This window comes from Heterodontus francisci, chromosome 2 (genome assembly GCF_036365525.1).
Source record: "Heterodontus francisci isolate sHetFra1 chromosome 2, sHetFra1.hap1, whole genome shotgun sequence".
In the NCBI taxonomy this organism is placed as follows: domain Eukaryota; kingdom Metazoa; phylum Chordata; class Chondrichthyes; order Heterodontiformes; family Heterodontidae; genus Heterodontus; species Heterodontus francisci.
In genome coordinates, this window is record NC_090372.1 from 133,158,330 (window position 1) to 133,181,955 (window position 23,626).

General features: G+C 43.4%; 1 protein-coding gene across 8 annotated transcripts in view; it reads right to left on the minus strand.

Moving 5' to 3' along the window:
- cobl (cordon-bleu WH2 repeat protein) overlaps window positions 1-23,626 on the minus strand; it is a 559,613-nt gene that overhangs the window by 26,534 nt on the left and 509,453 nt on the right. For all 8 annotated transcript variants that reach the window (XM_068011045.1, XM_068011049.1, XM_068011098.1 and 5 more), the window contains one exon: window positions 7,622-7,858. In XM_068011045.1, coding sequence (XP_067867146.1) covers window positions 7,622-7,858 — 237 coding nt within the window. The remainder of the gene's footprint in view (window positions 1-7,621; window positions 7,859-23,626) is intronic.

A 23,626-nucleotide genomic window follows, 5' to 3' on the forward strand; every position in this document is an offset into this window, starting at 1 on the left:
TGCACTTTCTGTTCTCATTCCAAGCCCACAATCTTTTCTGCCTAAAAGAACAAAGGCAATAGGCACATGGGAACACCACCACCTACAAATTTCTCTCCAAATCACACACCATCTTGACTTGCAACTATCTCACCATTCTTTCCCTGTCGTTGGGTCAAAATCTTGACACTCTCTCCCAATTCTGTAATAAATGCTGGCCTTTGCAGCGATGCTCACATCCCAAGAATGAATAAAAAAAAGCAGGCACTAGGGTCACAGACACCTAGCTATTTCCTTGATGAATGATTCAGCCACAACTGTTGCCCAGTTTGCTGAGTTTCATTGCAGGGGCTGAGATGTGCAAAGAGAAATGGTGATGAGCAAGGTGGGCTGTTGAGGATTCTCATTATCGGGGGACAGGGAATATGGTGTTTGTAGTTGGATGGTGAGAGTTATTCTGTCTGGAATAAAGCATCCTGTATTAGGCCATGGACAATCTCTGGCAAAGAGCTTTGCAGGGCAATCTCCTGTGCTTCTTTGGCCTCCTCAAGATTGCGATGATGTGTATGTCCTCCAAGCGCATACCTTTCTATGGTGATGTGCAAAATGCATCAAGTCACAATGATCCTGGATATTTTGACTGGCTGATACTGCAGAATGTCCATGTTGTATCCAAGCACCAGATGTACTTCTTCAAAATACCAATTGTAAATTTATGATGGCCTTGTGTGTATAGAAGCTAAAGAGAAATAATACACTAAGAGATGAGTGGGTAGCCTTGATGCTCCAGGAATCAGCCCTCTGTCATGAAAATGTGCTAGGTCGAATGATGATATTTTTAATCCACCGGCTGGAAACCTGAACATTAAACTGGTGGAGATGAACCACTCAAACATTGCAAGCTTCAAACTCTGTCTGCTGACTGTGAGCACCAAGGCATATTCCCTGCTGCAGACTGTAGTGTTCAGTGGTTTAATCGATCTGTGTTTTATTGTGTGAGTCTGTTCACTGATCAATGCTCACTGTGCTTAATGGATTAAGCCTGATAGGGGAGCTGCTGAGAGTAGAGAACTTTACGTAAATAACAGGCAGAGATCCCCCCCCCCACTTGAAGGAGATCAGCCGCATTGCTGTCTCCCGGAGAACCAATGAATCAGTGCCCACACCTACAAACCAGAAGCCTCAGGACCATCAAAGGAAAGTCGCACAACCACAAAATTCAGCCTGAAGCCAGCTGAGTCACCAACCTCCACATACTATATATTCCTTTTATTTCTCTGGACTCTAATTTGACCAATCTATCTTTCTCCACCCTGTAACCTATTTGTGTGCGTGTGTGTGTATGTATGAAAGTTGGAGCATATTTTATTGTTAGATTGGTTTAAGTACAATAAAGCTAGCCTCTTTCTTAGTAAAACTCAAGAAAACCTGTCCGAATGGCTCTTTTTATGATCACGTGCGCAAAAAAGTCAACATGAAATGAATTGGCAAGTATATCCACATTAAAAAAAAATCTGTTGTGGTCAAACAAGGAGAGGGAAAACTCCTCCTTAACAGATTATAAAAAAAATTTGGGAGCTCTATGTCACGATCAAATCCAAAGACAAATGACAAACTGGAAGCAAGAAACCAAATTGATCCCAGCAATAATTTTTTAAAAACTTCAATACAGGCTTTCTTGTAGTTTTCAGTGCTAGAGTACTAAAATGTCCACATTCGAGGCCAGTACCTTCCTAGAATAAGTGAAATAACTTGATCTATCAGGCAGTTAGGAAAGAGGAGGGCGAAAGGGACAGTGAGGATGAGTTAGGCGGAGGCCTGCAGGATTCCCAAATCAAACCTCCCTACCGTCCAGTTATCTAACACTGAAATGTTAGGGAAATTAGTACATCGTACTCTCCTATTTAAACACAGAACAGAAAGGAGACCTAGCAAGGCTGTTCATGGCGTTTAAAGAGATCTGCAGGGACAAACCAGGGTGCACGACCCTAGCCCTACATGATGTGGAAGTACGAGATACCCCTCCCATAAAGCAAAATCCCTATCGCCTAGGACCCGGGAAACTGACCCAGGTTCGGGAGGAAATTCAGTGCATGCTGGAGCACAAGCTGATTGAGCCCAGTCAGAGCAGCTGGAGTTTCCCAATTGTGCTTTTACCGAAGCCCGATGGTTCAACAAGGCTTTGCATTGATTACAGCGAGGTTAATGCAGTGACCAGAGATGACTCCTACCCAATTCCCCACCTGGAAGACTGTATCGTTAGAGTAGAAAATGCCCTCTACATAACAAAAATAGACTTGTTAAAAGTATACTGGCAGGTTTCCTTAACCACCCGAGCTAAAGAGATCTCGGCTTTTGTTACCACAGGCAGCTTATTCCAGTGCCAGGTGATGCCATTTGGTTTACGAAATGTCCCAGTCACCTTCCAAAGGCTGATGAACCAGGTAGTGGCTGGCCTACCCAACTGTGTGGTGTACCTGTATGATCTGTTAGTAATACAGTGATACCTGGGGGGAAATCACCTAGACCAGTTAAAAGCCCTCTTCTGAAGGTTACAGTCTGCTGACCTAGTGGTAAATCTTGCAAACAGCGAGTTCACTAAAGCTCAGATAACCTCCTAGGGCATTTTGTGGGTCAAGGGCGGATGCCACCCAGATCAGCAAAGGTACAGGCATTGATGGATTTTCCTGTCCCCTTGACCAAACGGGAAATAATGTGATGTTTGGGGATGTGTAGGTTTTACCGCAAGTTTGTCCCAAACTTCAGCACTATAGCTGCTTCACTGACAGACATGTTACAGAAAAGAGTGAAAGTAGTTTGGTCAAGGAGGTGCCAAACAGCTTTCGAGAGGCTGAAAGCCATTTTAACCAATGAGCCTGTGCTGGCAGCTCCAAACTTTAACAAACCATTTAAAGCTGCAGTTGATGCTAGTGACTTAGGGAGGTGCCATCCTGCTCCAAGATGATGAGTCAGGCATTGAGAGGCCAGTAGGGTATTTTTCCAAGAAATTAAACAGACATTAAAACAGATACTCTACTGTGGAGAAGGAAACTCTGGAACTGTTACTGGCTCTTAATCACTTTGAAATATATGTCCGAAATGGATATAGAGAGACCGTAGCTTATACCGACTACAATCGTTTGACATTTGTGGAGAAATTCAAAACCCAGAATGCAAGGCTATTTTGATGGAGCCTGCTTTTGCAACCTTACCATCTAAAGATTATCCACATTGCAGGGAAAACCAATTTGACAGCTGATGCTATCTTCTTCTTCTTTGGCCTCCTTATCTCGAGAGACAATGGGTAAGCGCCTGGAGGTGGTCAGTGGTGTGTGGAGCAGCGCCTGGAGTGGCTACAAAGGCCAATTCTAGAGTGACAGGCTCTTCCACAGGTGCTGCAGAAAAATTTGTTTGTTGGGGCTGTTACACAGTTGGCTCTCCCCTCGCGCTTCTGTCTTTTTTCCTGCCAACTGCTAAGTCTCTTTGACTCGCCACACTTTAACCCCGCCTTTATGGCTGCCCGCCAGCTCTGGTGAATGCTGGCAACTGACTCCCACGACTTGTGATCAATGTCACAGGACTTCATGTCGCGTTTGCAGACGTCTTTAAAGTGGAGACATGGATGGCCGGTGGGTCTGATACCAGTGGCGAGCTCGCTGTACAATATGTCTTTGGGGATCCTGCCATCTTCCATGCGGCTCACATGGCCAAGCCATCTCAAGCGCCGCTGACTCAGTAGTGTGTATAAGCTGGGGGTGTTGGCCGCCTCAAGGACTTCTGTGTTGGAGATACGGTCCTGCCACCTGATGCCAAGTATTCTACGGAGGCAGCGAAGATGGAATGAATTGGGACGTCGCTCCTGGCTGACATACGTTGTCCAGGCCTCGCTGGCATAGAGCAAGGCACTGAGGACACAGGCTTGATACACTCGGACTTTTGTGTTCCGTGTCAGTGCGCCATTTTCCCACACTCTCTTGGCCAGTCTGGACATAGCAGTGGAAGCCTTTCCCATGCGCTTGTTGATTTCTGCATCTAGAGACAGGTTACTGGTGATAGTTGAGCCTCGGTAGGTGAACTCTTGAACCACTTCCAGAGCGTGGTCGCCGATATTGATGGATGGAGCATTTCTGACGTCCTGTCCCATGATGTTCATTTTCTTGAGGATGATGGTTAGGCCAAATTCGTTGCAGGCAGCCACAAACCTGTCGATGAGACTCTGCAGATACTCTTCTGTGTGAGATGTTAAAGCAGCATCGTCAGCAAAGAGGAATTCCCTGATGAGGACTTTCCGTACTTTGGACTTCGCTCTTAGACGGGCAAGGTTGAACAACCTGCCACCTGATCTTGTGTGGAGGAAAATTCCTTCTTCTGAAGACTTGAATGCTGATATATAGCTGATGCTATATCCAGAGCCTAACTCAGCACAGAATCATCCCGAATGAAAACTAAACCACAATACAGCTATGGCAGTGTCAGATTGATAAGATTATTTGAGGATGAATGTGTGCGCAACATTTTATTAATTTACAACCTTGTAATGAAATGCTCCTATCATTGCATTTCATTTTGTGTGGTGTGGAGGTGTCACAAAATGGTGCTAGGTTGAATGATGATTTTATTAATCCACCAGCTAGAAACCTGAATATTAAAGAGGTGGAGACGAACCACTCAAACATTGCAAGCTTTGATCTCTGTCTGTTGACTGTGAGCATCGAGGCATATTCCCTGCTGCAGACTGTAGTGTTCAGTGGTTTAATTGATCTGTGTTTGATTGTGTTCGTCTGATCACCAATCAATGCTCACAGTGCTTAATGACTTAAGACTGACAGGGGAGCTACTGAGAGCAGAGAATTTTCCGGAAACAACAGACAGAGACTGCCTCGCGAAGGATATCAGTCACATTGCTTTCTCCTAAAGAAAGGAAAGTCGCACGATCACCGAATTCAGCCTGAAGCCAGCCGAGTCACCAACCTCCACAGCCTGTTTACTCTTCTTATTTCTCTGCACTCTAATTCGACCAAACTATCCTTCCCCACTCTGTAACCCATTTGTATGTGTGTAAAAGTTGGAGTGTATTTTATTATTTTACTTAGATTGGTTCAAATACAATAAAGCTAGCCTCGTTCTTTGTTAAACTCAAGAAAACTTGACCAATTGGCTCTTTTTATGATCACATATGCAAGCAACTTAACACTCACTGAATTAGCAAGTATATCCACTTAAAAAAGAAATAAATCTGTTGTGGTCAAACAAGGAGAGGGAAAAGAGGGGAGCTGTTTGACCCCTCCTCACCTGATTGTAATACCTCCCTAATATGAAATCGAGACTGGTGAATGGTGGATTGGTGTAAAAAGAAGAAATTATGAGTTCTACCTGGAAATTTGGCTGTGACTTGCATGAGCTGGTGTAAATAATTATATACAACTTGCACACTAATTAGGTAGAAGCTCATATGGTTCATGTAGGGACACCCCTTTTCAGCTGAACCATGGGTGGAACCAACTACTCCATGGACTCTGGAACATCCTACTATTCTGGAGAACCTGATGGCATAAACATGCTGCTCCGAAAGGTGGCTCTTTACAATCGGGCATCACTAATCTATATTATGCAGCAATGTACTGCTGACTGATAGATATCACTTATTTCAGTGGACCCTGGAGATAATTGTAAGGTGAAAATATTTAAGCCTGTAGTGACCTTGATTGTCACCAACTGTACTGCGCCTGGCTAGGGGTACAGTTGTATGTTCTCTTGCAGCAGGTTGTGGAATTCTTGCACTACTTCCCTGGAAGGTTCAAATCAGTTAGGCTACTGCTCCTTTAAAATTTCCAGAAACATTCTGCATGACAGGACAATTTCGTCCCAAGAGGGTTATAACAAAAAAGCCCCCGCCATTTCCAGGTTCCCGACCCGCATTTCATCCCAACATTGGGATCGTGACCGGGATTGAAAATTCTGCCCAATACCTCACCTCCATAGCATTCAGTAGTGCACTATGTCCATCTTTCTCCAAATAAGCCAACAATAACAGTACCTTGGAACATCAATTCTGCTGAGAGGATTGTAGACTTCAATTGCACTGAACACCCCCAAGGAACAGTACAAAAGAATGAACCCCCAATTTTGCAGATTCTTTTTCCAGCTTAGAAACAACAATACTCCCAAAATCAATAAATTCAGCCTCTTCACCACTTGTTGCCTCTCCCTTTAAACCATGTCAATATGACCACAATTTAAGGAAGAGAAAAAGAAAAATGAGTTGTGAATCTTACTGCCCCATGCTGAAGAAAAAAATATTGACCATGTAACTATGTTAAACCTGGCCCTGAAATTCCTTGGCTCATAATCCTGAGGATTACAATGCTATTGTGTACAATATTGTGTGCCCTTTGCTTAAAATCTTTCTAGAGTTTGCAGAATCAGTAGGAAGCATATGCCATTCCAATAGCATGTGTCTAGCAGGTGCAAGCATGACTTTGGGCATATCTCCAGCACCTACCTGCCCAAAGCGGCAGTGTCTGCATAAGGGGGAGAGGCATGGCGTTTTGGCCACGGTTTTCCAACCCCTGATCGTGGTCCTATCAGCCACCCAGAACAAGCAAGCTGATCTGTCAAAATCTGCACCTTGGGAGTCCAAGCAGCTTGCTTTGCCTGGTGGCACCTACATACACTCTTGTGGAGGCCTGTAATCCTGCACTCACACAGCAAACCAGCTACTGCTAGTACACCAAGTCCCCTTTCAGGCTCAGGAAAGGGAAATCCCAGTTTATGTTGTAACTACTCCTCGTACCCCTCCCACACCCCCATCACCACCCCGCCCCCCACCCCTCCACCCCCATGCCGACGCCCTGGCTGTTTTTACATTGTAAGGAATGGATCAAGGTAGAGGAAATTTCTGAGACAAGTTCTTCCCCATTTTCCTTGGGATTTTAGCAAACTTAGGCTAGAGGCACCCATAGAATTTTGGCCCCAAGATTATTTTTCTGAGGTTTCTCCATTTTCCCTTACTAATTCAGCCTTGCGTGCACATCATCTAACCTGCTCCCTGTCCTCCAGCAATGCAGGTCTGAAGTTGGCAACTGGGAAATGGGTGAAATGGAAGTGGGATATACTATCTCTGGATAACATTCTTCAACTATTATTTATTTATTTTATTTAGAGATACAGCACTGAAACAGGCCCTTCGGCCCACCAAGTCTGTGCCGACTATCAACCACCCATTTATACTAATCCTACACTAATCCCATATTCCTACCGCATCCCCACCTGTCCCTATATTTCCCTACCACCTACCTATACTAGGGACAATTTATAATGGCCAATTTACCTGCCAACCTGCAAGTCTTTTGGCTGTGGGAGGAAACCGGAGCACCCGGAGAAAACCCACGCAGACACAGGAAGAACTTGCAAACTCCACACAGGCAGTACCTTGAATTGAACCTGGGTCGCTGGAGCTGTGAGGCTGCAGTGATAACCACTGCGCCACTGTGCCGCCCGAATTCACCCCTCTCTGTGGGAACCACCTAATCACCAATTAACCAGGAGGATTTAATTAGGTAGAGGAGAAGAAAACAGTGCAAGAGTTATGAACTTACGTTCCAATATATAAAACCATGTGCACTTTTTAAAGAAATCATACCTTTCTTAGGCGCGCTGCACCAGTGCCAGACTGAATTGCTTCCAATAATGCGGTTCGTGCCTCTTCTGCGGTAGCAACAGATTTGCTAGCAAACTTTTCAGTTTTTGGGAAGTCTGGAGGAGCAGGAGGAGAAGGAGGAGCAGAAGGAAGGACACTGGAAGATTCTGTTGTGAGTTGTCTAATTTCAGAACATTCTCTTGTTATATCATGTAGTTCTTTCGATATTGTGGAAGTTGTCTGTCAAAATAGTAAGTAGTTCTTGTTACCAAAGATATGGAGCAATTTGCATGATAATTATTAATGATCAAAATAGAAAGTTGCAGTGATCTGTTGCAAGTAACCTGTGAACAAAACTGGTGTATTCTAAAAAAAGCAATTCTTGATATCAAAAACCCAATTATTTCAATTTTAGGAAAGGTCAATGATAAGTACACAAACTTTAAAGCAGTGGTGTGCATTTTTGAATTTTACTATGTTAAAAAACTGTTGTTTTGAAAGTACAGTATTACCTTATTGCAAGTCACTGGTTCAAAAAAATTATAGTTCTGCTCAGTACATCACAAAATTTGCTTGTCCAACTTCTTTCAGAGGCTGGTGCGACAGATACTATTGTATTTGGCATACTACCACATATGCCCTAGAAACTGCTACAAGTTTTTGTGTGTACACCTGCGATTTGCTTATGTACCAAACTGAAAATGTGCCCATTACAAGTTTGGTTACTCCCATGAACATCTGAACAAAATGCGTTTAGGAATATGCCAGTACTGGCCAATATCTAATTATGACAGTGCAAACCCATGGGTGTAACACCAGGATCTCCCATGGTCTTAACTGGACAATGTGTCCTTTACATGTTCCCATGCATCCTTCTTCTAACCTTTCAAAATTGGACTAAACCACTTGGGTGGGACAAGACTAGATACAAATGATGGAGCTGCTTTATTTCAGACAGCAAATGAACATACAGAGTAACAGTCAAAGCAAATTCTACTTACTTAACTCAACCTTACCTTAATCCTCAAAAATTGGAGAGGAAATAAGACTGAGCTCTACCTTTTGTGAGCTGACTTCCTTTTTTTGGCATATCTTTCTCTCTGATTAACTGTTAACTGTAATAGTTAACCTTCTGCATTTTAACTTTCAGCTCCAGGCCAAGAGCTGCATAGCACAGTCCTTTGTTCAGAATCTGATTGCCCCTAAACCCATCAAAATCCTCCTCACAAACATATGGGGACTTGTGCCAAAATTGGGAGAGCTGTCCTATGCATCAGCCCGACATAGTCATCCTCACTGCACCATACCGTACAGTCAATGTCCCAGATTCCTCCAGCATCATCCCTGGATACGTCCTGTCCCACCGGTGAAAAATAAAAGCTCATGGTGTAGGGGGTAACGTATTGGCATGGAGAGAAGCTTGGCTATCTAACAGGAAACAGAGCAGACATAAATGGGTCATTTTCTGGTTGACAAGACGTAACGAGTGATGTGCCACAGGGATCAGTGCTGGGGCCTCAACGTTTTACAATTTATATAAATGACTTGGATGAAGGGACCGAAGATATGGTTGCTAAATTTACTGATGACACAACGATAGGCAGGAAAGTAAATTGTGAAGAGGACATAAGGAGGCTACAAAGGGCTATAGATCAGTTAAGTGAGTGATGAAAGATCTGGTAAATGCAGTATAATGTGGGAAATTGTGAAATTGACCATTTTGGCAGGAAGAATAAAAAAGAAACATATTATCTAAATGATGAGAGCTCTGAGATGCAGAGGGATCTGGGTGTCCTAGTGAATCGCATAAGGTTAGTCTGCAGATACAGCAAGTACTTAGGAAAGTTAATCCGAATGTTACTGTTCATTGCGAGGGGAATTGAATACAAAAGTAGGGAGATTATGCTACAGTTATACAGGGCATTGGTGAGACCACATCTGGAGTTCTGTGCACAGTATTGGTCTCCTTATTTAAGGAAGGATGTAAATGTGTTGGAAGCAGTTCAGGGAAGGTTTACTAGACTAATACCTGGAATGGGCAGGTTGTCTTATGAGGAAAGGTTGGACATAAGAACATAAGAAATAGGAGCAGGAGTAGGCCATTCAGCCCCTCAAGCCTACCCCACCATTCAATAAGATCATGGCTGATCTGTCCCAGGCTTCAACTCCGTTTTCGGGCATGCTCCACATAACCCTCGTCTCCGAGATTTCAAAAGTTTATCTACCTCCTCCTTAAAACAGGCTAGGCTTGTATCCACTGGAGTTTAGAAGTATAAGAGGCGACTTAATTGAAACATATAGGATTCTGAGGGATCTTGACAGGGTGGATGTGGAAAGGATGTTTCCTCTTGTGGGAGAATCTAGAACTAGGTTCACTATTTAAAAATAAGGGGTTACGCATTTAAGACAGAGATGAAGAGAAATTTTTTCTCTCAGAGGGTCGTGAGTCTTTGGAACTTTAGATTTTAGATTTAGAGAAACAGCACTGAAACAGGCCCTTCGGCCCACCGAGTCTGTGCCGACCATTAACCACCCATTTTATATTAATCCTACACTAATCCCACATTCCTACCACATCCTCACCTGTCCTTATATTACCCTACCACCTACCTCAAAAGGCGGTGGAAGCAGAGTCCTTGAATATTTTTAAGGCAGAGGTAGATAGATTCTTGATAAGCAAGGGGGTGAAATGTTATCGGGGGTAGGTGAGAATGTGGAGTAATCAGTTCAGCCATGAACATACTGAATAGCGGAGCAGGCTCGAGGGCCTAGCGGCCTACTCCTGCTCCTAATTCGTATGACCCACCAGGTCACTTCAGAGGGCAGTTAAAAGCCAACCATGTTGATGTGGGATGAGGGGTGGGGATTGCTCAGTTGGTTTAATGGCAAGTGTAGAAAGATGTCAACAGTGTGGGTTCAATCCCCAATCCAGTTATGGTAGTTCTGGAGGCCTGCCTCCTCATCTCGCCCCGTGCTTGAGGAGTGGTGCCCTCGAGCTATACATTACCTACTGTCTCTCTCTAATAGAGAGTGATGTCTATGGTCCTTTGGGATCATGGCTAGAACAACAACAACATTGCTGTCGGTCTGGAGTCACAAGTAGGGTCAGACCAAGTAAGGATAGCAAAATCCCTTCCCTGAAGGGCATAGTGAACCAGGTGGACTTTTGCAAAAATCCAGTAGTTTCAGTCTCAGGGGTGTCAGAACAGCTGTTTCCAGTCAGGAGTGGCTCTGGGAGTTTTCAATATTGACTCAGAACCCCACGAAATCTCATGGTATCAGGTCAAACATGCGCAAGGAAACCTCCTGCTGACTACCACCCACCTTCATCTGATGAATTAGTACTCCTCCATATTGAACACCACTTGGATGAAGCACTGAGGGTAGCAAAGGCATAGAATGTACTCTGGATAAGGGACTTCAACATCCATCACCTACAGTGGCTCATTAGCACCACCACTGACTGAGCTGGCCGAGATCTGAAGGACATATATGCCACACCGGGCCAGTGCCAGGTGGTGAGAGAACCAACAAGGAGGAAAAACTTCAACTCGTCCATGTCAATTCACCTGTCACAGATGCATCTGTCCATGACAATATTGGTAAGAATGACCACCGCACAGTCCTTGTGGAGACACAGGACACTCTCCATCGTGTTGTGTGGTGCTAAATGAGACAGACTCAGAACAGATCTAGCAATTCATAACTGGGCATCCATGAGACGCTGTGGGCCATCAGCTGCAACAGAACTGTATTAACCAGAATCTGTAATCTCACGGTCCAGCATATCCCTCACTTTAACATTACCATCGAGCCAGATGATCAAACCTGGTTCAGTGAGGAGTGCATTCCAGGAGCAGCACGAGGCATACTAAAAAAGAGGTGCCAACCCGGTGAAGCGACAACAGAGGACTACATGCATGCTAAACAGCAATAGACAGAACTAAGTGATCCCAAAACCAACGGATCAAATCAAAGCTTTGCATTCCTGCCGCATCCAGTAGTGGACAATTAAACAATTAACTGGAGGAGAAGGCTCCAAAAACATCACCATCCTCAATGATGGCAGAACCCAGCACATCAGTGCAAATGTCAAGACTGAGCATTTGCAACCATCTCAGCCTCCTCATGAGGTCCCCACAATCATAGATGCCAGTCTGCAGACAGTTCGATTCACTCCACGTGATATCAAGAAACGGGTGAAAGTACAGGATACATAAAATGCTACGGGCCTGACAACATTCCGGCTGTCGCGCTTGTGCTCCAAAACTAGCCTCACCCTTAGCCAAGCTCTTATTGTACATCTAAAACACTGGCATCTACACAACAATGTGGAAAATTGCCCAGGTATGCCCTATCCACAGAAAGATTTTGTCTCGCCAACTGAATCGAATTTTTTGAAGAAGTAACAAGGAAGATAAAGAGGGTAGTGCAGTTGATGTGATGTTAATGTCACCTCATTACAGCCTTGTTCTAAACATGGACAAAAGAGTTGAATTCAGAGGTGAGGTGGGAGTGACTGCCGTTGACACCAAGCCAGCATTTGACCAACTGTGGCACCAAGAAGCCCTGGCAAAACTGAAGTCAACAGGAATCAAGGAAAACTCTCCATTGGTTGGAATCATATCACACATACAAGAAGTGCGACAATATAAATTATGGACTAAAACTGAAGAGTTATTAAAATTGACTTTGTCTTTTAAAATTGCACCTTTCTTTTCTTTTGAAAAGTGAACAATGTGTTCCAAAATGGCTGCCAAAGGAAACGGACTTGGCCTTTGTATATTCAAACTATCTGACAGGGACAAAGAATACCTTCAAAGCTAAGAGGTATCAATTACACCCATCCTGACACATTCCTGAATTGAATGCGTTCTTCTAAAGCAAAGAAGGTGTGAAGTGGAAACATCATAACCAGATTATTCTCATCCTGAACCCATCAAGAGACCCTTTTGAATTGAATGGGTTCTTCTGAAACAAAGAAGGTGTGAAACAGCCACATCTTGGGACATTGTGTGATCACCATGGGCGAGAGTCCAAAGAGTCTCCTACCAGAAGAAGATGTAACAAACATTTTACATTGAAAGGGCAGCCCTCGGAGGGGAGAGAGAGAGAAACCCAGAAACCAGCATCCAAGAAGCTTGTTTCCAGCAAACCAGAAGGGGAGCACCCTGCTGTAGATTCGACATCTACACTTTATACGGCAGTGAATTAGAAGTGATCCACTGTCTTCAACTGAACTTTCAACCAAGAGAGAAATCTACTAACCCCTCAGGGCTGCAACCAACAAGAATTTGACATTCAACAGAATTCAACAGGTTTATAATGACCCCCCGAAAATTTATACCCCCACTTAGAATCGCTTACCCCTTTTTCCTCACTATCTCTCCCTTCTTGTCTGTGTATGTGCAAGCGAATGCATGAAAGTGTCAGCGATAATTTCAGGAATTTTTTTTATTCATGGGATGTGGGCGTCGCTGACCAGGCCAGCATTTATTTCCCATCCCTAATTGCCCTTGAGAAGGTGGTGGTGAGCTGCCTTCTTGAACCGCTGCAGTCCATTTGGGGTACGTATACCCACAGTGCTGTTAGGAAGGGAGTTCCAGGATTTTGACCCAGCAACAGTGAAGGAACGGCAATATAGTTCCAAGTCAGGATGGTGTGTGACTTGGAGGGGAACTTGCAGGTGGTGGTGTTCCCATGCATTTGCTGGCTTGTCCTTCTAGTTGGTAGAGGTAGCGGGTTTGGAATGTGCTGTCTAAGGAGCCTTGGTACATTGCTGCAGTGCATCTTGTAGATGGTACACACTGCTGCCACTGTGCGCCGGTGGTGGAGGGAGTGAATGTTTGCAGGTGGGGTGCCAATCAAGCGGGCTGCTTTGTCCTGGATGGTGTCGAACTTCTTGAATGTTGTTGGAGCTGCACCCATCCAGGCAAGTGGAGAGTATTCCATCACATTCCTGACTTGTGCTTTGTAGATGGTGGACAGGCTTTGGGGAGTCAGGGGGTGAGTTACTCGCCTCAGGATTCCTAGCCTCTGACCTGCTCTTGTAGCCACGGTATTTATATGGCGACTCCAGTTCAGTTACTGGTCAATGGTAACCCCTAGGATAAGGCATATTGATCAATAAATAATTGATTTTCTGTGTTAAACCTACAAAAAAACTTTCGCTGTCTGTTTATTTGACAAATAAAACACAAAGGGGTTAAATCCTGACAACAAAACACACTTGCTGTGGTCAGGTGGGAGTTGAACAGTGGGAACCACCCAAATCTCACCACTTGGCCGTAACACCTGGCACAAACAAAGATGGTTCTGGTTAGTGGAGGCCATTGACCTCAGCCCCAGGACATCGTGCAGATGTTCCGCAGGGTAGGGTCCTAGGCTCAACCATCTTCAGCTGCTTCATCAATGGCCTTCCCTCCATCACAAAGTCAGAAGTGGGGATGTTCGCTGATGATTGCATAGTGTTCAGTACCACTGGAGACTCCTCAGATACTGAAGCAGTTCATGCCTGCATGCAGCAAGACCTGGAAAACATTCAGGCTTGGCCTGATAATTGGAAAGTAAAACTCACGCCACACAAGTGCCAGGCAATGACCATCTCCAACAACAGAGAACCATTTCCCCATGACGATTCAATGGAATTACCATTGCTGAATCTTCAACCATCAACATCCTGTGGGGTTACCATTGACCAGAAATGTAACTGGACCAGCCATATCAATGTTGTTGTAACAAGGCAAGGCAAAGGCTGGGAGGCTGGGAATTCTGTGGCAGTAACTCACCTCCTGACTCCCCAAAGCCTGTCCACCATCTTCAAGGCACAAGTCAGGAGTGTGATGAAATACTCTCCACTTGCCTAGATGGGTGCAGCTCCAACAATGCTCAAGAAGCTTGCCATCATCCATGACAAAGCATTCCATTTGATTGGCATTCATCCACTACCTTAAATATTCACTCCCTCTATGAGTGGCGCACAGTGTCAATCATCATTGAGGGAAGATGGGGATCTGGTAGGGAATATGGGATTTATGTAGGATTAGTATAAATGGGTGGTTGATGGTCGGCACAGACTCAGTGGGCCGAAGGGCTTGTTTCACTGCTGTAACTCTATGACTCTATGACTATCTACAATGTGCACTGCAGCAACTTGCCAAGGCTACTTTGACAGCACCTTCCAAACCCGCAACTCTACCAACTAGAAGAACAAGGGCAGCAGGCACATGGGAACACCACCACATGCAAGTTCCCCTCCAAGCCACACACCATCCTGACTTGGAACTATATCACCTTTCTTTCACTGTCACTGGGTCAAAATCCTGGAACTTCGTTCCTAACAGCACTGTGGGTGTACCTACACCACATGAACTGCAGATCATCACCACTTTCTCAAGGACCATTTGGGATGGGCAACAAATGCTTGTCTTGTCAGCGACGTTCACATCCCATGAAAAAAACAAAGATGCTTGATACATGAGCAAGTCTGTCACAGAACCTGTTGTCAATGTCACGCAACATGGAGGAGTCTGGCTCCAACTTGGCACAGAGCTTTGCAGAGAGCTTGGAGCCCATCCATTTCAATGTGGAAATGGTGGCCAATTCCATGACAGCACTTACAGACCCAGCCGCGATGGAATGTCTGGTGGTTGCTGTCTCAGCTTCCACCGCAGCACAGGTCTGTCTGAATGTTGCAGTGGAGGCTCAGATTGCGATCATGAGATCCATGCTTGTTGCCATGCAAGCTCAGTTGATTCCATCATGGTTATGGATACCACTGCTCAAAGGGGCATGCATGCTTACACAGCTGTCTCGCAATTTGTGCAAACGATTGTGAGCATTTAATCAGACTCCAGTTTCTCTAAAATCACCCCCACATAACTGCAATTGCCCACCCATCCCTCTCTCTGCTTCCGACCAGCTTACTCAAAATCCTGGAATAAAAGATAGCCCCCAAAAAAATTCAATAACAACTTTATCTGACAACACTTCCAATAATACATACTATTTACTCTTGTGTATTCCCTTAATGTTTACTAGGATTGCTGAGGTGTCCTGGGGGCATGGCTGTGGCTCCATGGTGCATGAACCTCCTGTCCACTCTCAGGATGACAGCATTCATACTCCCACCACTGGCACTCCACCAGTGTCCTTGCTGTTGCCTGTCAGCCAGCCAGCCCAGAAGGTTACCACTCATTTTTTTAATTCTTTCATGAGATGTGAGTTGAAGTGGTGCAGTCCAAAGCCAGGCCCACAAGAGCCAGGGTCGCTTGAGGGCCTCCTGCAAGGCCATTTGTAGTCTCCCCCACTGAAAGTCTGCAGCCCTCCACCAGTCATACTGCCACTGAGGTAGACTGGCGTTGCAACACTAGCCCAAGCGAAAGCACCACAAGACAAACACTAAGGGAATACACAACAGCAAACAATATGTATTATTGGAAGTGTTGTCAGATAAAGTTGTTATGGAATTTTTTTGGGGGCTATCTTTTACTCCAGGATTCTGAGTAAGATGGTCAGAAGCAGAGAGATGGATGGGTGGGCAATTGTGGTGATGTGGGGGTGATTTTAGGGAAACTGGAGTCTGATGAAATGCTCACAAAGCAATGGTGTCCTGGATACCTCCTCCCTTCCTCTTCCTCCTCCTCTTGGGGTCCTCACTGAAGGCCTGGTGGCAAGGTCTGTGCCCTCATGACAGACCGGTTGTGTAGCACACAGAAGACCACCACACATTTGGAGACATGCTCTGGCGAGTATTGTAGGGCTCCCCTCAGGTAATCCAGGCAGCAGAACCGCTGCTTTAAAATGCCAATGGTTTGCTCCATGATCTTCCAGGTGACAGCATGGTTCTCATTGTATGAACGCTGTTCACGTGTGTTCAGGTGGCAGAGGACTGGCATGAGCAACGTGTAGAGTGGGCAGCCCATGTCACCAATCATCCAGCCTCTAAGAATCACAGAAACAGTACAGCACAGAAGGAGGCCATTCAGCCCAATGAGTTCATGCCAGCTCTCTGCAAGAACAGTTTAGCTAGTCCCACTCCACTGCCCTTTCCCTATAGCCTGCAATTTCTTTTCCTTCAAGTACTTATCTAATTTCCTTTAGAAAGCCATAATTGAGCCTGCCTCCACCACACTCTCAGGCAGTGCATTCCAGACCTAAACCACTCACTGTGTAAAAAAAGTTTTTCCTCATGTTGCCTTTGGTTCTCTTGCCAATCACCTTAAATCTGTGTCCTCTGGTCTAGACCCTTCTGCCAAGGGGAACAGTTTCTCTCCATCTACTCTGTCTAGGTCCGTCATGATCTTGAACACCATTATTCTCTGTTTCTTGCCCATGCTGACACTACCCCTTTTATTACATTGGCTTCAACTTTACTGACATGCCTATTATGAAGCACTTTATCAAAGCACTTTTGGAAGTCCATGTACACCACATCAACCACATTACCCTCATCAACCCTCTCTGTTATCTCAATAAAAACGCAATCAAGCTACTTAAACACGATTTGCCTTCAACAAATCGATATTGGCTTTCCTTAACTGATCTACATTTGTCCAAGTGACTGTTAATATTGTCCAGGTTAATTGTTTCTAAAAGTTTCCCCACCACGAAAGTTAACCTGACTGGTCTGTTGTTAATGAGTTCCTCAGGCTGAGCGTGGTCGCTCGAATATGGCAGGAACTGATGACTGGAGCAGGATGAAAGCATCATGACTGCTGCTAGGATAGCGGGCATTCACCGACATGATGTTCTGCACATGATCACACCACTAACTACATATTAAGGGAGTGGTACCTCTTGTGGTTTGTGGTACATATCCCCTTTGAGATGTGGCACCTGCAGAGCCACATTTGTGCAGCTGATGGCTCTCCGCACCATTGGGAATCCCACAACCCTGGCAAAGCCATGTGCTCATTCCTTGTGCTTCTCTCTGGTTAGAGAGAAAACTGTGATGTCCCCTCTCCTTGTGTACAGGGTCTCTGCTTCGTCCTTGATGCACTGATGTATGTGAACTGTGAGAAGTTGGCAATCTCCTTGGCTCCAGCCTGGAAGGATTTGCTGGTGTCGAAAATGAAGACCATTGTTGATCTTCATAGTCAAGGGCAGTACCTTACTCACCCTGCTCTGCTGCTACAATCCGGTTCGAGGAGGTGACTCAATTGAGTGATCACTGTTTTGGTGAATCTTATCTACCTCAGACACTGCCCCTGGCTGAGGTGGAGATAGGAGATATGCTCCCTGAAGACCCTGGTACAGCCTTCTAATGAGAGCCGACCTCCTCCTTCCTCAGCTCACAGCTTCTCCTCTCTGCTGCCTATGCTCCATATCCCTGCCATGCTGCAGGCCAAGAGAGACTGCAACTATAGCTCCCATGACAGATAGTAGGCTTTCTGCTGATCGGCCTTCAAACTCCAATGAACTCATTGAAAAAAATCCAGCACCACTCCCTACTAACTCCAACTACTTTTCAAAACTTCTCCAACAACACAGTACACAGTACTTCCATTACCTCTGCAGCAACAAATGAAAGTCAAAAGCACCTTCACCTGAAACCTCCATGGTGATGCTTTTAAATAGCATATGTGGGGGGCAGGGGGGTGGTGGGGTCCCTCAATCGGCTGAGTAAATATTAAGTTGATAGTGTTTAAGAAAGGATGTTATTAGAACCTGCGAGGTCCAAAATGGCAGGTTGGGCACCAAATCAGCATCAGACAGAGTGACATCACGATGTGCCCAATCTGCATGCTTCCACTGTGTGCACAGCACAGCCACGCGAGTACCCTTACAAGCATGGTGTGCTGCACCATAAGTGGCTGGAAGCAGATCGGTCGCCATTTTCGGCTTCTGTAGTGTCAATGCCCATTTTGTGGATAAAATAGTTTTTTCTAATCTCAATATGGAGCTTGCTTGTTTTAGCCTGCTATTCTCAGTTTTAGTCTAATTACACTTACATTTATGTTTCTGAGCATTTCAAAGATCAGGATTATGTCCTCATTCTTAAATCAACTCTGAGTCTGTCCTCATGCCTTAAAATTCTAAAAGCCTTTGTTGCCCAATATTACTTTCCCACAATTTTCCAAATGTAGCTTCATTGGTGATCTATATAAGCTTAGAATAATTTCTTTTGGCTTTTAGTCAAACATCCTAGGATGTATTTGTTGTTAGTAGGTTCATCACGACTGAAGACATTAAGTGAGTGATCAAAAAGCACACCATTTTGTTTTCCTCTCCCTTCCTTACCTTTGTTAATAGACAATCTTGTTGTGTACACATTGACTATTTCTTGTTCCATTAAGCATAACCTTATATGTGAATTTATTTCTCATTAAAATGTTTCTCCTGTTCCTTACTTCATCAGCTTAATTGTTCCAGATACCTTTTAATACTATTTATTTCCCTTATGCTTGTCAATCAGCCACATTGCTTGCTAACACTAGCAATTTTAATATCACAAGTACGTTCTGCCAAGTGATTTATAAATAGTGTGAACAACAAGAGACTCAAAAAAGCTTGTGGAACTTCACTCATCACTGCCTTTAGACAGAGCTTTTTTTTTACATTTATCATTCTTGCAGTTCCTATTGCCAAATCACTTTCCAAACCAGCATACTAATTTTCCATTAATTCCACGAGCCTTAATCTAAAAACAAATTCACGTGTATAACATTCTCAAATGTTGATTCTGAAAACCAAAGTAAGTTATGCACAGGGAATAACTCTCATCCAACTGTTTTATCACCTCTCAAAGAATTTGAGCAGATTATTGAAGCAAGTCAGATTTGCAAAGCGGCTGCTGAAGCAGTAGGATCAGACTGCACACTCTTTGGCTGAAGGCCAGTAGCATGTGATTTCTCCTGGTTGGTTGAGTTAGACAATGTCAATTTATTCAGTCAAGCACCTGATCCTGGATCCCTGCTGACCCACATCTTGCAGAGTCACCTCTCTATGATCATTACCAAGTACCAGAGCTTTGAGATACGATTGGTGATACCATGGCAGGTGTGCCTAATATGGCACTGGTGCCAATTGATCTTCCTGTCATGCACTCTTTCATCCCGTACCATGAAATACTTTGATAGGGCTACTTTCAAAATATTTCCCAATTGTATGTAACAGTGACGTGTCCAAGGGCAGTGCACTTGGCATAGTTTCCAGTTAGAATGGCGGAACACTGTTGAATTGGCAGCAACATCGATATTATGGAATTAATTAAATAAATTTCAATTAATTAACAAATTCAATTTATTAATCAAAATTTGGAATTGAAAGCTCGTCTCATTAATAGTGTCATGAAAATATCGATTGTCATAAAAACCTATCAGGTTCACTAATGTCCTTTAGGGAAGGAAATCTCCTGTCCTTACCTGGTCTGGTCTACATGTGACTCCAGACCCACAGCAATGTGGTTGACTCTTACCTGCCCTGTGAAATGGCCCAGCAAGCCACTCAGTTGTCAAGGGCAATTAGGAATGGGCAACAAATGCTGGCTTTGCCAGTGACACCCACATCCCATGAAAGAATTAAAAAAAAGTCACTTTACAGATCTTGTCTTCTTTAAGGATCTTCCAAGTATACAGAACTCTTGGAAAGAATTTTGTATGGTCAAGTTTCTGAGTGATGTTTGCAACAAAGATTTTGCTACTTCTCATATTACATAAACGTATCTACCACGGCCTGATGTGGAAAATCGATGGAAGAAATGGAAGGAGCTTTACTCTGTTATTAACCCATGCTTAACTTGCTCTGGAAATGTTTGATGGGACAGTCTAGAGGGAGCTTTACTCTGTAATTAGCTCATAATGTACCTGCTCTAGCAGTGTTTGATGGGACCTGATCTGGAAAATCCATGAAACAAGTAGAAGGAGCTTTACTCTGTACCCAACCTGTGCTATACCCGAGCAGAGCTGTATCTGAGCAGAAAAACTTGTATACCTAGCAGCCACAAAAATAAAGACTGACAAAATAAAAAAAAATATATATAATTGATAACAAAAACAATTGACTTGGACCTCATTGTGCCTGCTGTGCTGGTACAGTTGATGTACAATACAGCAAAAAATATAAAACATAAAGGTTTGGCAGAGACAAGGAAAGCACAGATTTGTGTTAACAAAATAAAGTTAGCAACAATAAATGTGGGATGGCAGATGAGCATAGGAAGTAAAAGGTATGAATTGGATTTATCATTGATACATTCTGCCTTTTCAAAAAAAAGTTGTAGGTGAGGACCCAGATCCTTACTGCAAGATACTAGTCAGGTTGAATAGTAGGTGAGAGATGACTACGTACATCTTGATGTAGTTATTAAGTGACACCAAACTTGGGTTTTAAAAACCTCTAGATTGTAGTGGGAAAGGAATATTAAGGAATTACATCTGGTTCAGGCCCAAGGAAAGAGTGAGTTACAATAGAAAACAGTACGATAAATCCCAATTTCAGCATAATGACAATGTAGACAGAAGGACGATCATTTGTAAGTAGGTTTTGCTGGAGAAAAGGTCAGAGGTGAGTGAAGTTAGAGATAAGAGAAGGATTGCCTATCAGGAGGGAAAGTACATTATTACTTAAATCTGCTGAGAAAACAAAATTTTCACAAGCTGCAGGACTTAATATACAATTATGGTACTCTGGTAGCAAATTGCATTATACATAGTCAGTTTAAGAATTTTCAGGATTTGCTGAAGGATGCCATGCCATAACAGATCACTTGCCCAACCTATCATATGATGAGACGTTTTCTTATATCTTGTTCAGCAGTGAAACAGCTTGCTCCTATATGGGAGCAGTAAAGTCTTTGACAGAGACTTTCCAAAGACTGAAACTCATCTGGGAACTATTTTTAGCACACTGGTTAATGAATTTAAATTATTTGCTGGGTTATAGACTTAATTAACAAACAGGAACTTGACACAAACATAATACATCAACTCCTTAGAGTTAAAGAGAAAAGGTATTTGGCAAAGAAAAAAACTCAAGCTTCTTGAAGGCTTTTCTAATGGAAATGTTGTAAAAGTTTATTTTGAGATCAGAAGATATACTGAAGCCAAGAATATTAACAGACAAAGAACTAATATTGGAGCCATCTAACACATCAAGTAGGTGCAGTCGTTGGGACTTGTAAATACATGAAGTAATTGTATCTTTGAATAACTGATAAACAAGATATTCATTTCATATTAAAGGACATTGAAAGGTACTTTGTTTTTTTTTAATGGACTAGTAATCCAGAGACCTGGACTAAAATTCCAGATAATGCAAATTCCAATCTCACCATGGCAGCATGAGAATTTGAATTCAGTGAAAAAAAAATCTGTATCAGTAGTGACTACGGGCTTGTAGGAAAAACCTCATTGTTCACCAATGTCCTTTAGGGACGGAAACCTGCCATCCTTACCCCAGTGTGACTCTAGTCTCATACCAACATGTTGACATGATAAATTTTAAATGGATAGAGAAACCCAAGGAGCTCACTGAACTCTAGGCCCAAATTCCTGAAAAATGCTCTGAGTTGGAGAGAGCACACATTTGTAAAATCTACTTTTTATAGTCTTATTTATGTAAAGAAAATGTATCCCTGATTTAACAATTTCCATCACACTCTTAAAAGCTTGAATTTCGCAAACTAACTTTTTTTTAACATTTGTAATTACAACTGCCCTAGATGCACGTGGCCTTTTAAACACCTCCATTAATACATACCCATATAAACAGTCATGACATTTGAGATAATCATTTAATCCCTTCCTACTTGGGCAAATTTTGCTCCCATATTTTTCGCATTATTTATTTGACCTTCTTGCTGTGCTGTACATTTTAATTTCTTATTTTATACCTATCTTTTAATAAACTCTATTCAATGTCATAACCTACTTCATATGACATGCTTGAGTGGCAAACTGAGCAACATAAGATAACTTCTTTGGTATAACAACATTCTTAATTTTGCAAAAACTTCCCACATGCAAGGTCAGACATAGTAATATCCACTTTCGGAGACCTGATAATCCACAGTTGAAGACTGATCACTTTACTGTATTATCAAATGACATTATATTTATATTTTAACATTTATATTCTGGTTTAAAATGTTTATAAATGTCCACGTTAAAAAGGTGGAATACTTTATCTTTTAATAGGTTTATTTCAGAGTTGCTGATTCCACTGTTTGCACATCTGTTGCTGTTCCCTGTCATTACACTGTCACATTTGATCAAAGTTTTGGCAGTGATGTGCTTCGAAACATGATCTGTATTTCTTCAGAGCACAGGATTCTTTCAATTCCTTCCAGTATGGCGGAGAAGAGGATGTGTTTTGAAACCAAGTATTTCTTTTCTGGGTCAACAATAGTTTGAGCTCCACAAATGAGACTCTAATATCTTCAAATGTCACATTAATTTTTATCTGCCAAACACATTTTTTGTTTTACTCTTATGATTGCAGATGAAACACACTGGCCAGAATTTTATGCCCTCCCAAAGAGCGGGCTGGTGGTGGGGCGGGGTGTAAAATGGAGTGGGAAGCTTGGAGGGGCCCTTCCCAACCCGCTCCCGCCTCCGCCGCCAATTTACGCCGGGCAGCAGCGGTGAGAAAAGGCCCACACGCCCCAATACAGTCAGGGCCCTTAAGTGGCCAATTAACAAGTATTTTACCCTTGGCTGATGGGTGGCCGCACCTCAGAAAAGCTGCCTGACCAAAGCAGGTAGCGTTCTGATGATCTGAGGGGTCCCTCATGATCGGGCACAGGCCCAGTGGAGGCGGGATCTCCACCAACTTTTCAGTCAGTGTACGGCTCCCCTCCACCCACTGTAAAATTCCGGCCATTCAAACTGTCAACAAAATAATTGAAGCTCCAGTTTGCTGATTGCATTTTCTCCACTTTTTTTGTCAGGTATTTGTAAAATACTGCTAATGAAGGACTGTTGAGGATTAACTATTTGCTATTATAATTAATTTAGCAAATTCCCCCATTCCACTTAACCCCCAATATTGCTGTTTTTAGCTCCCATC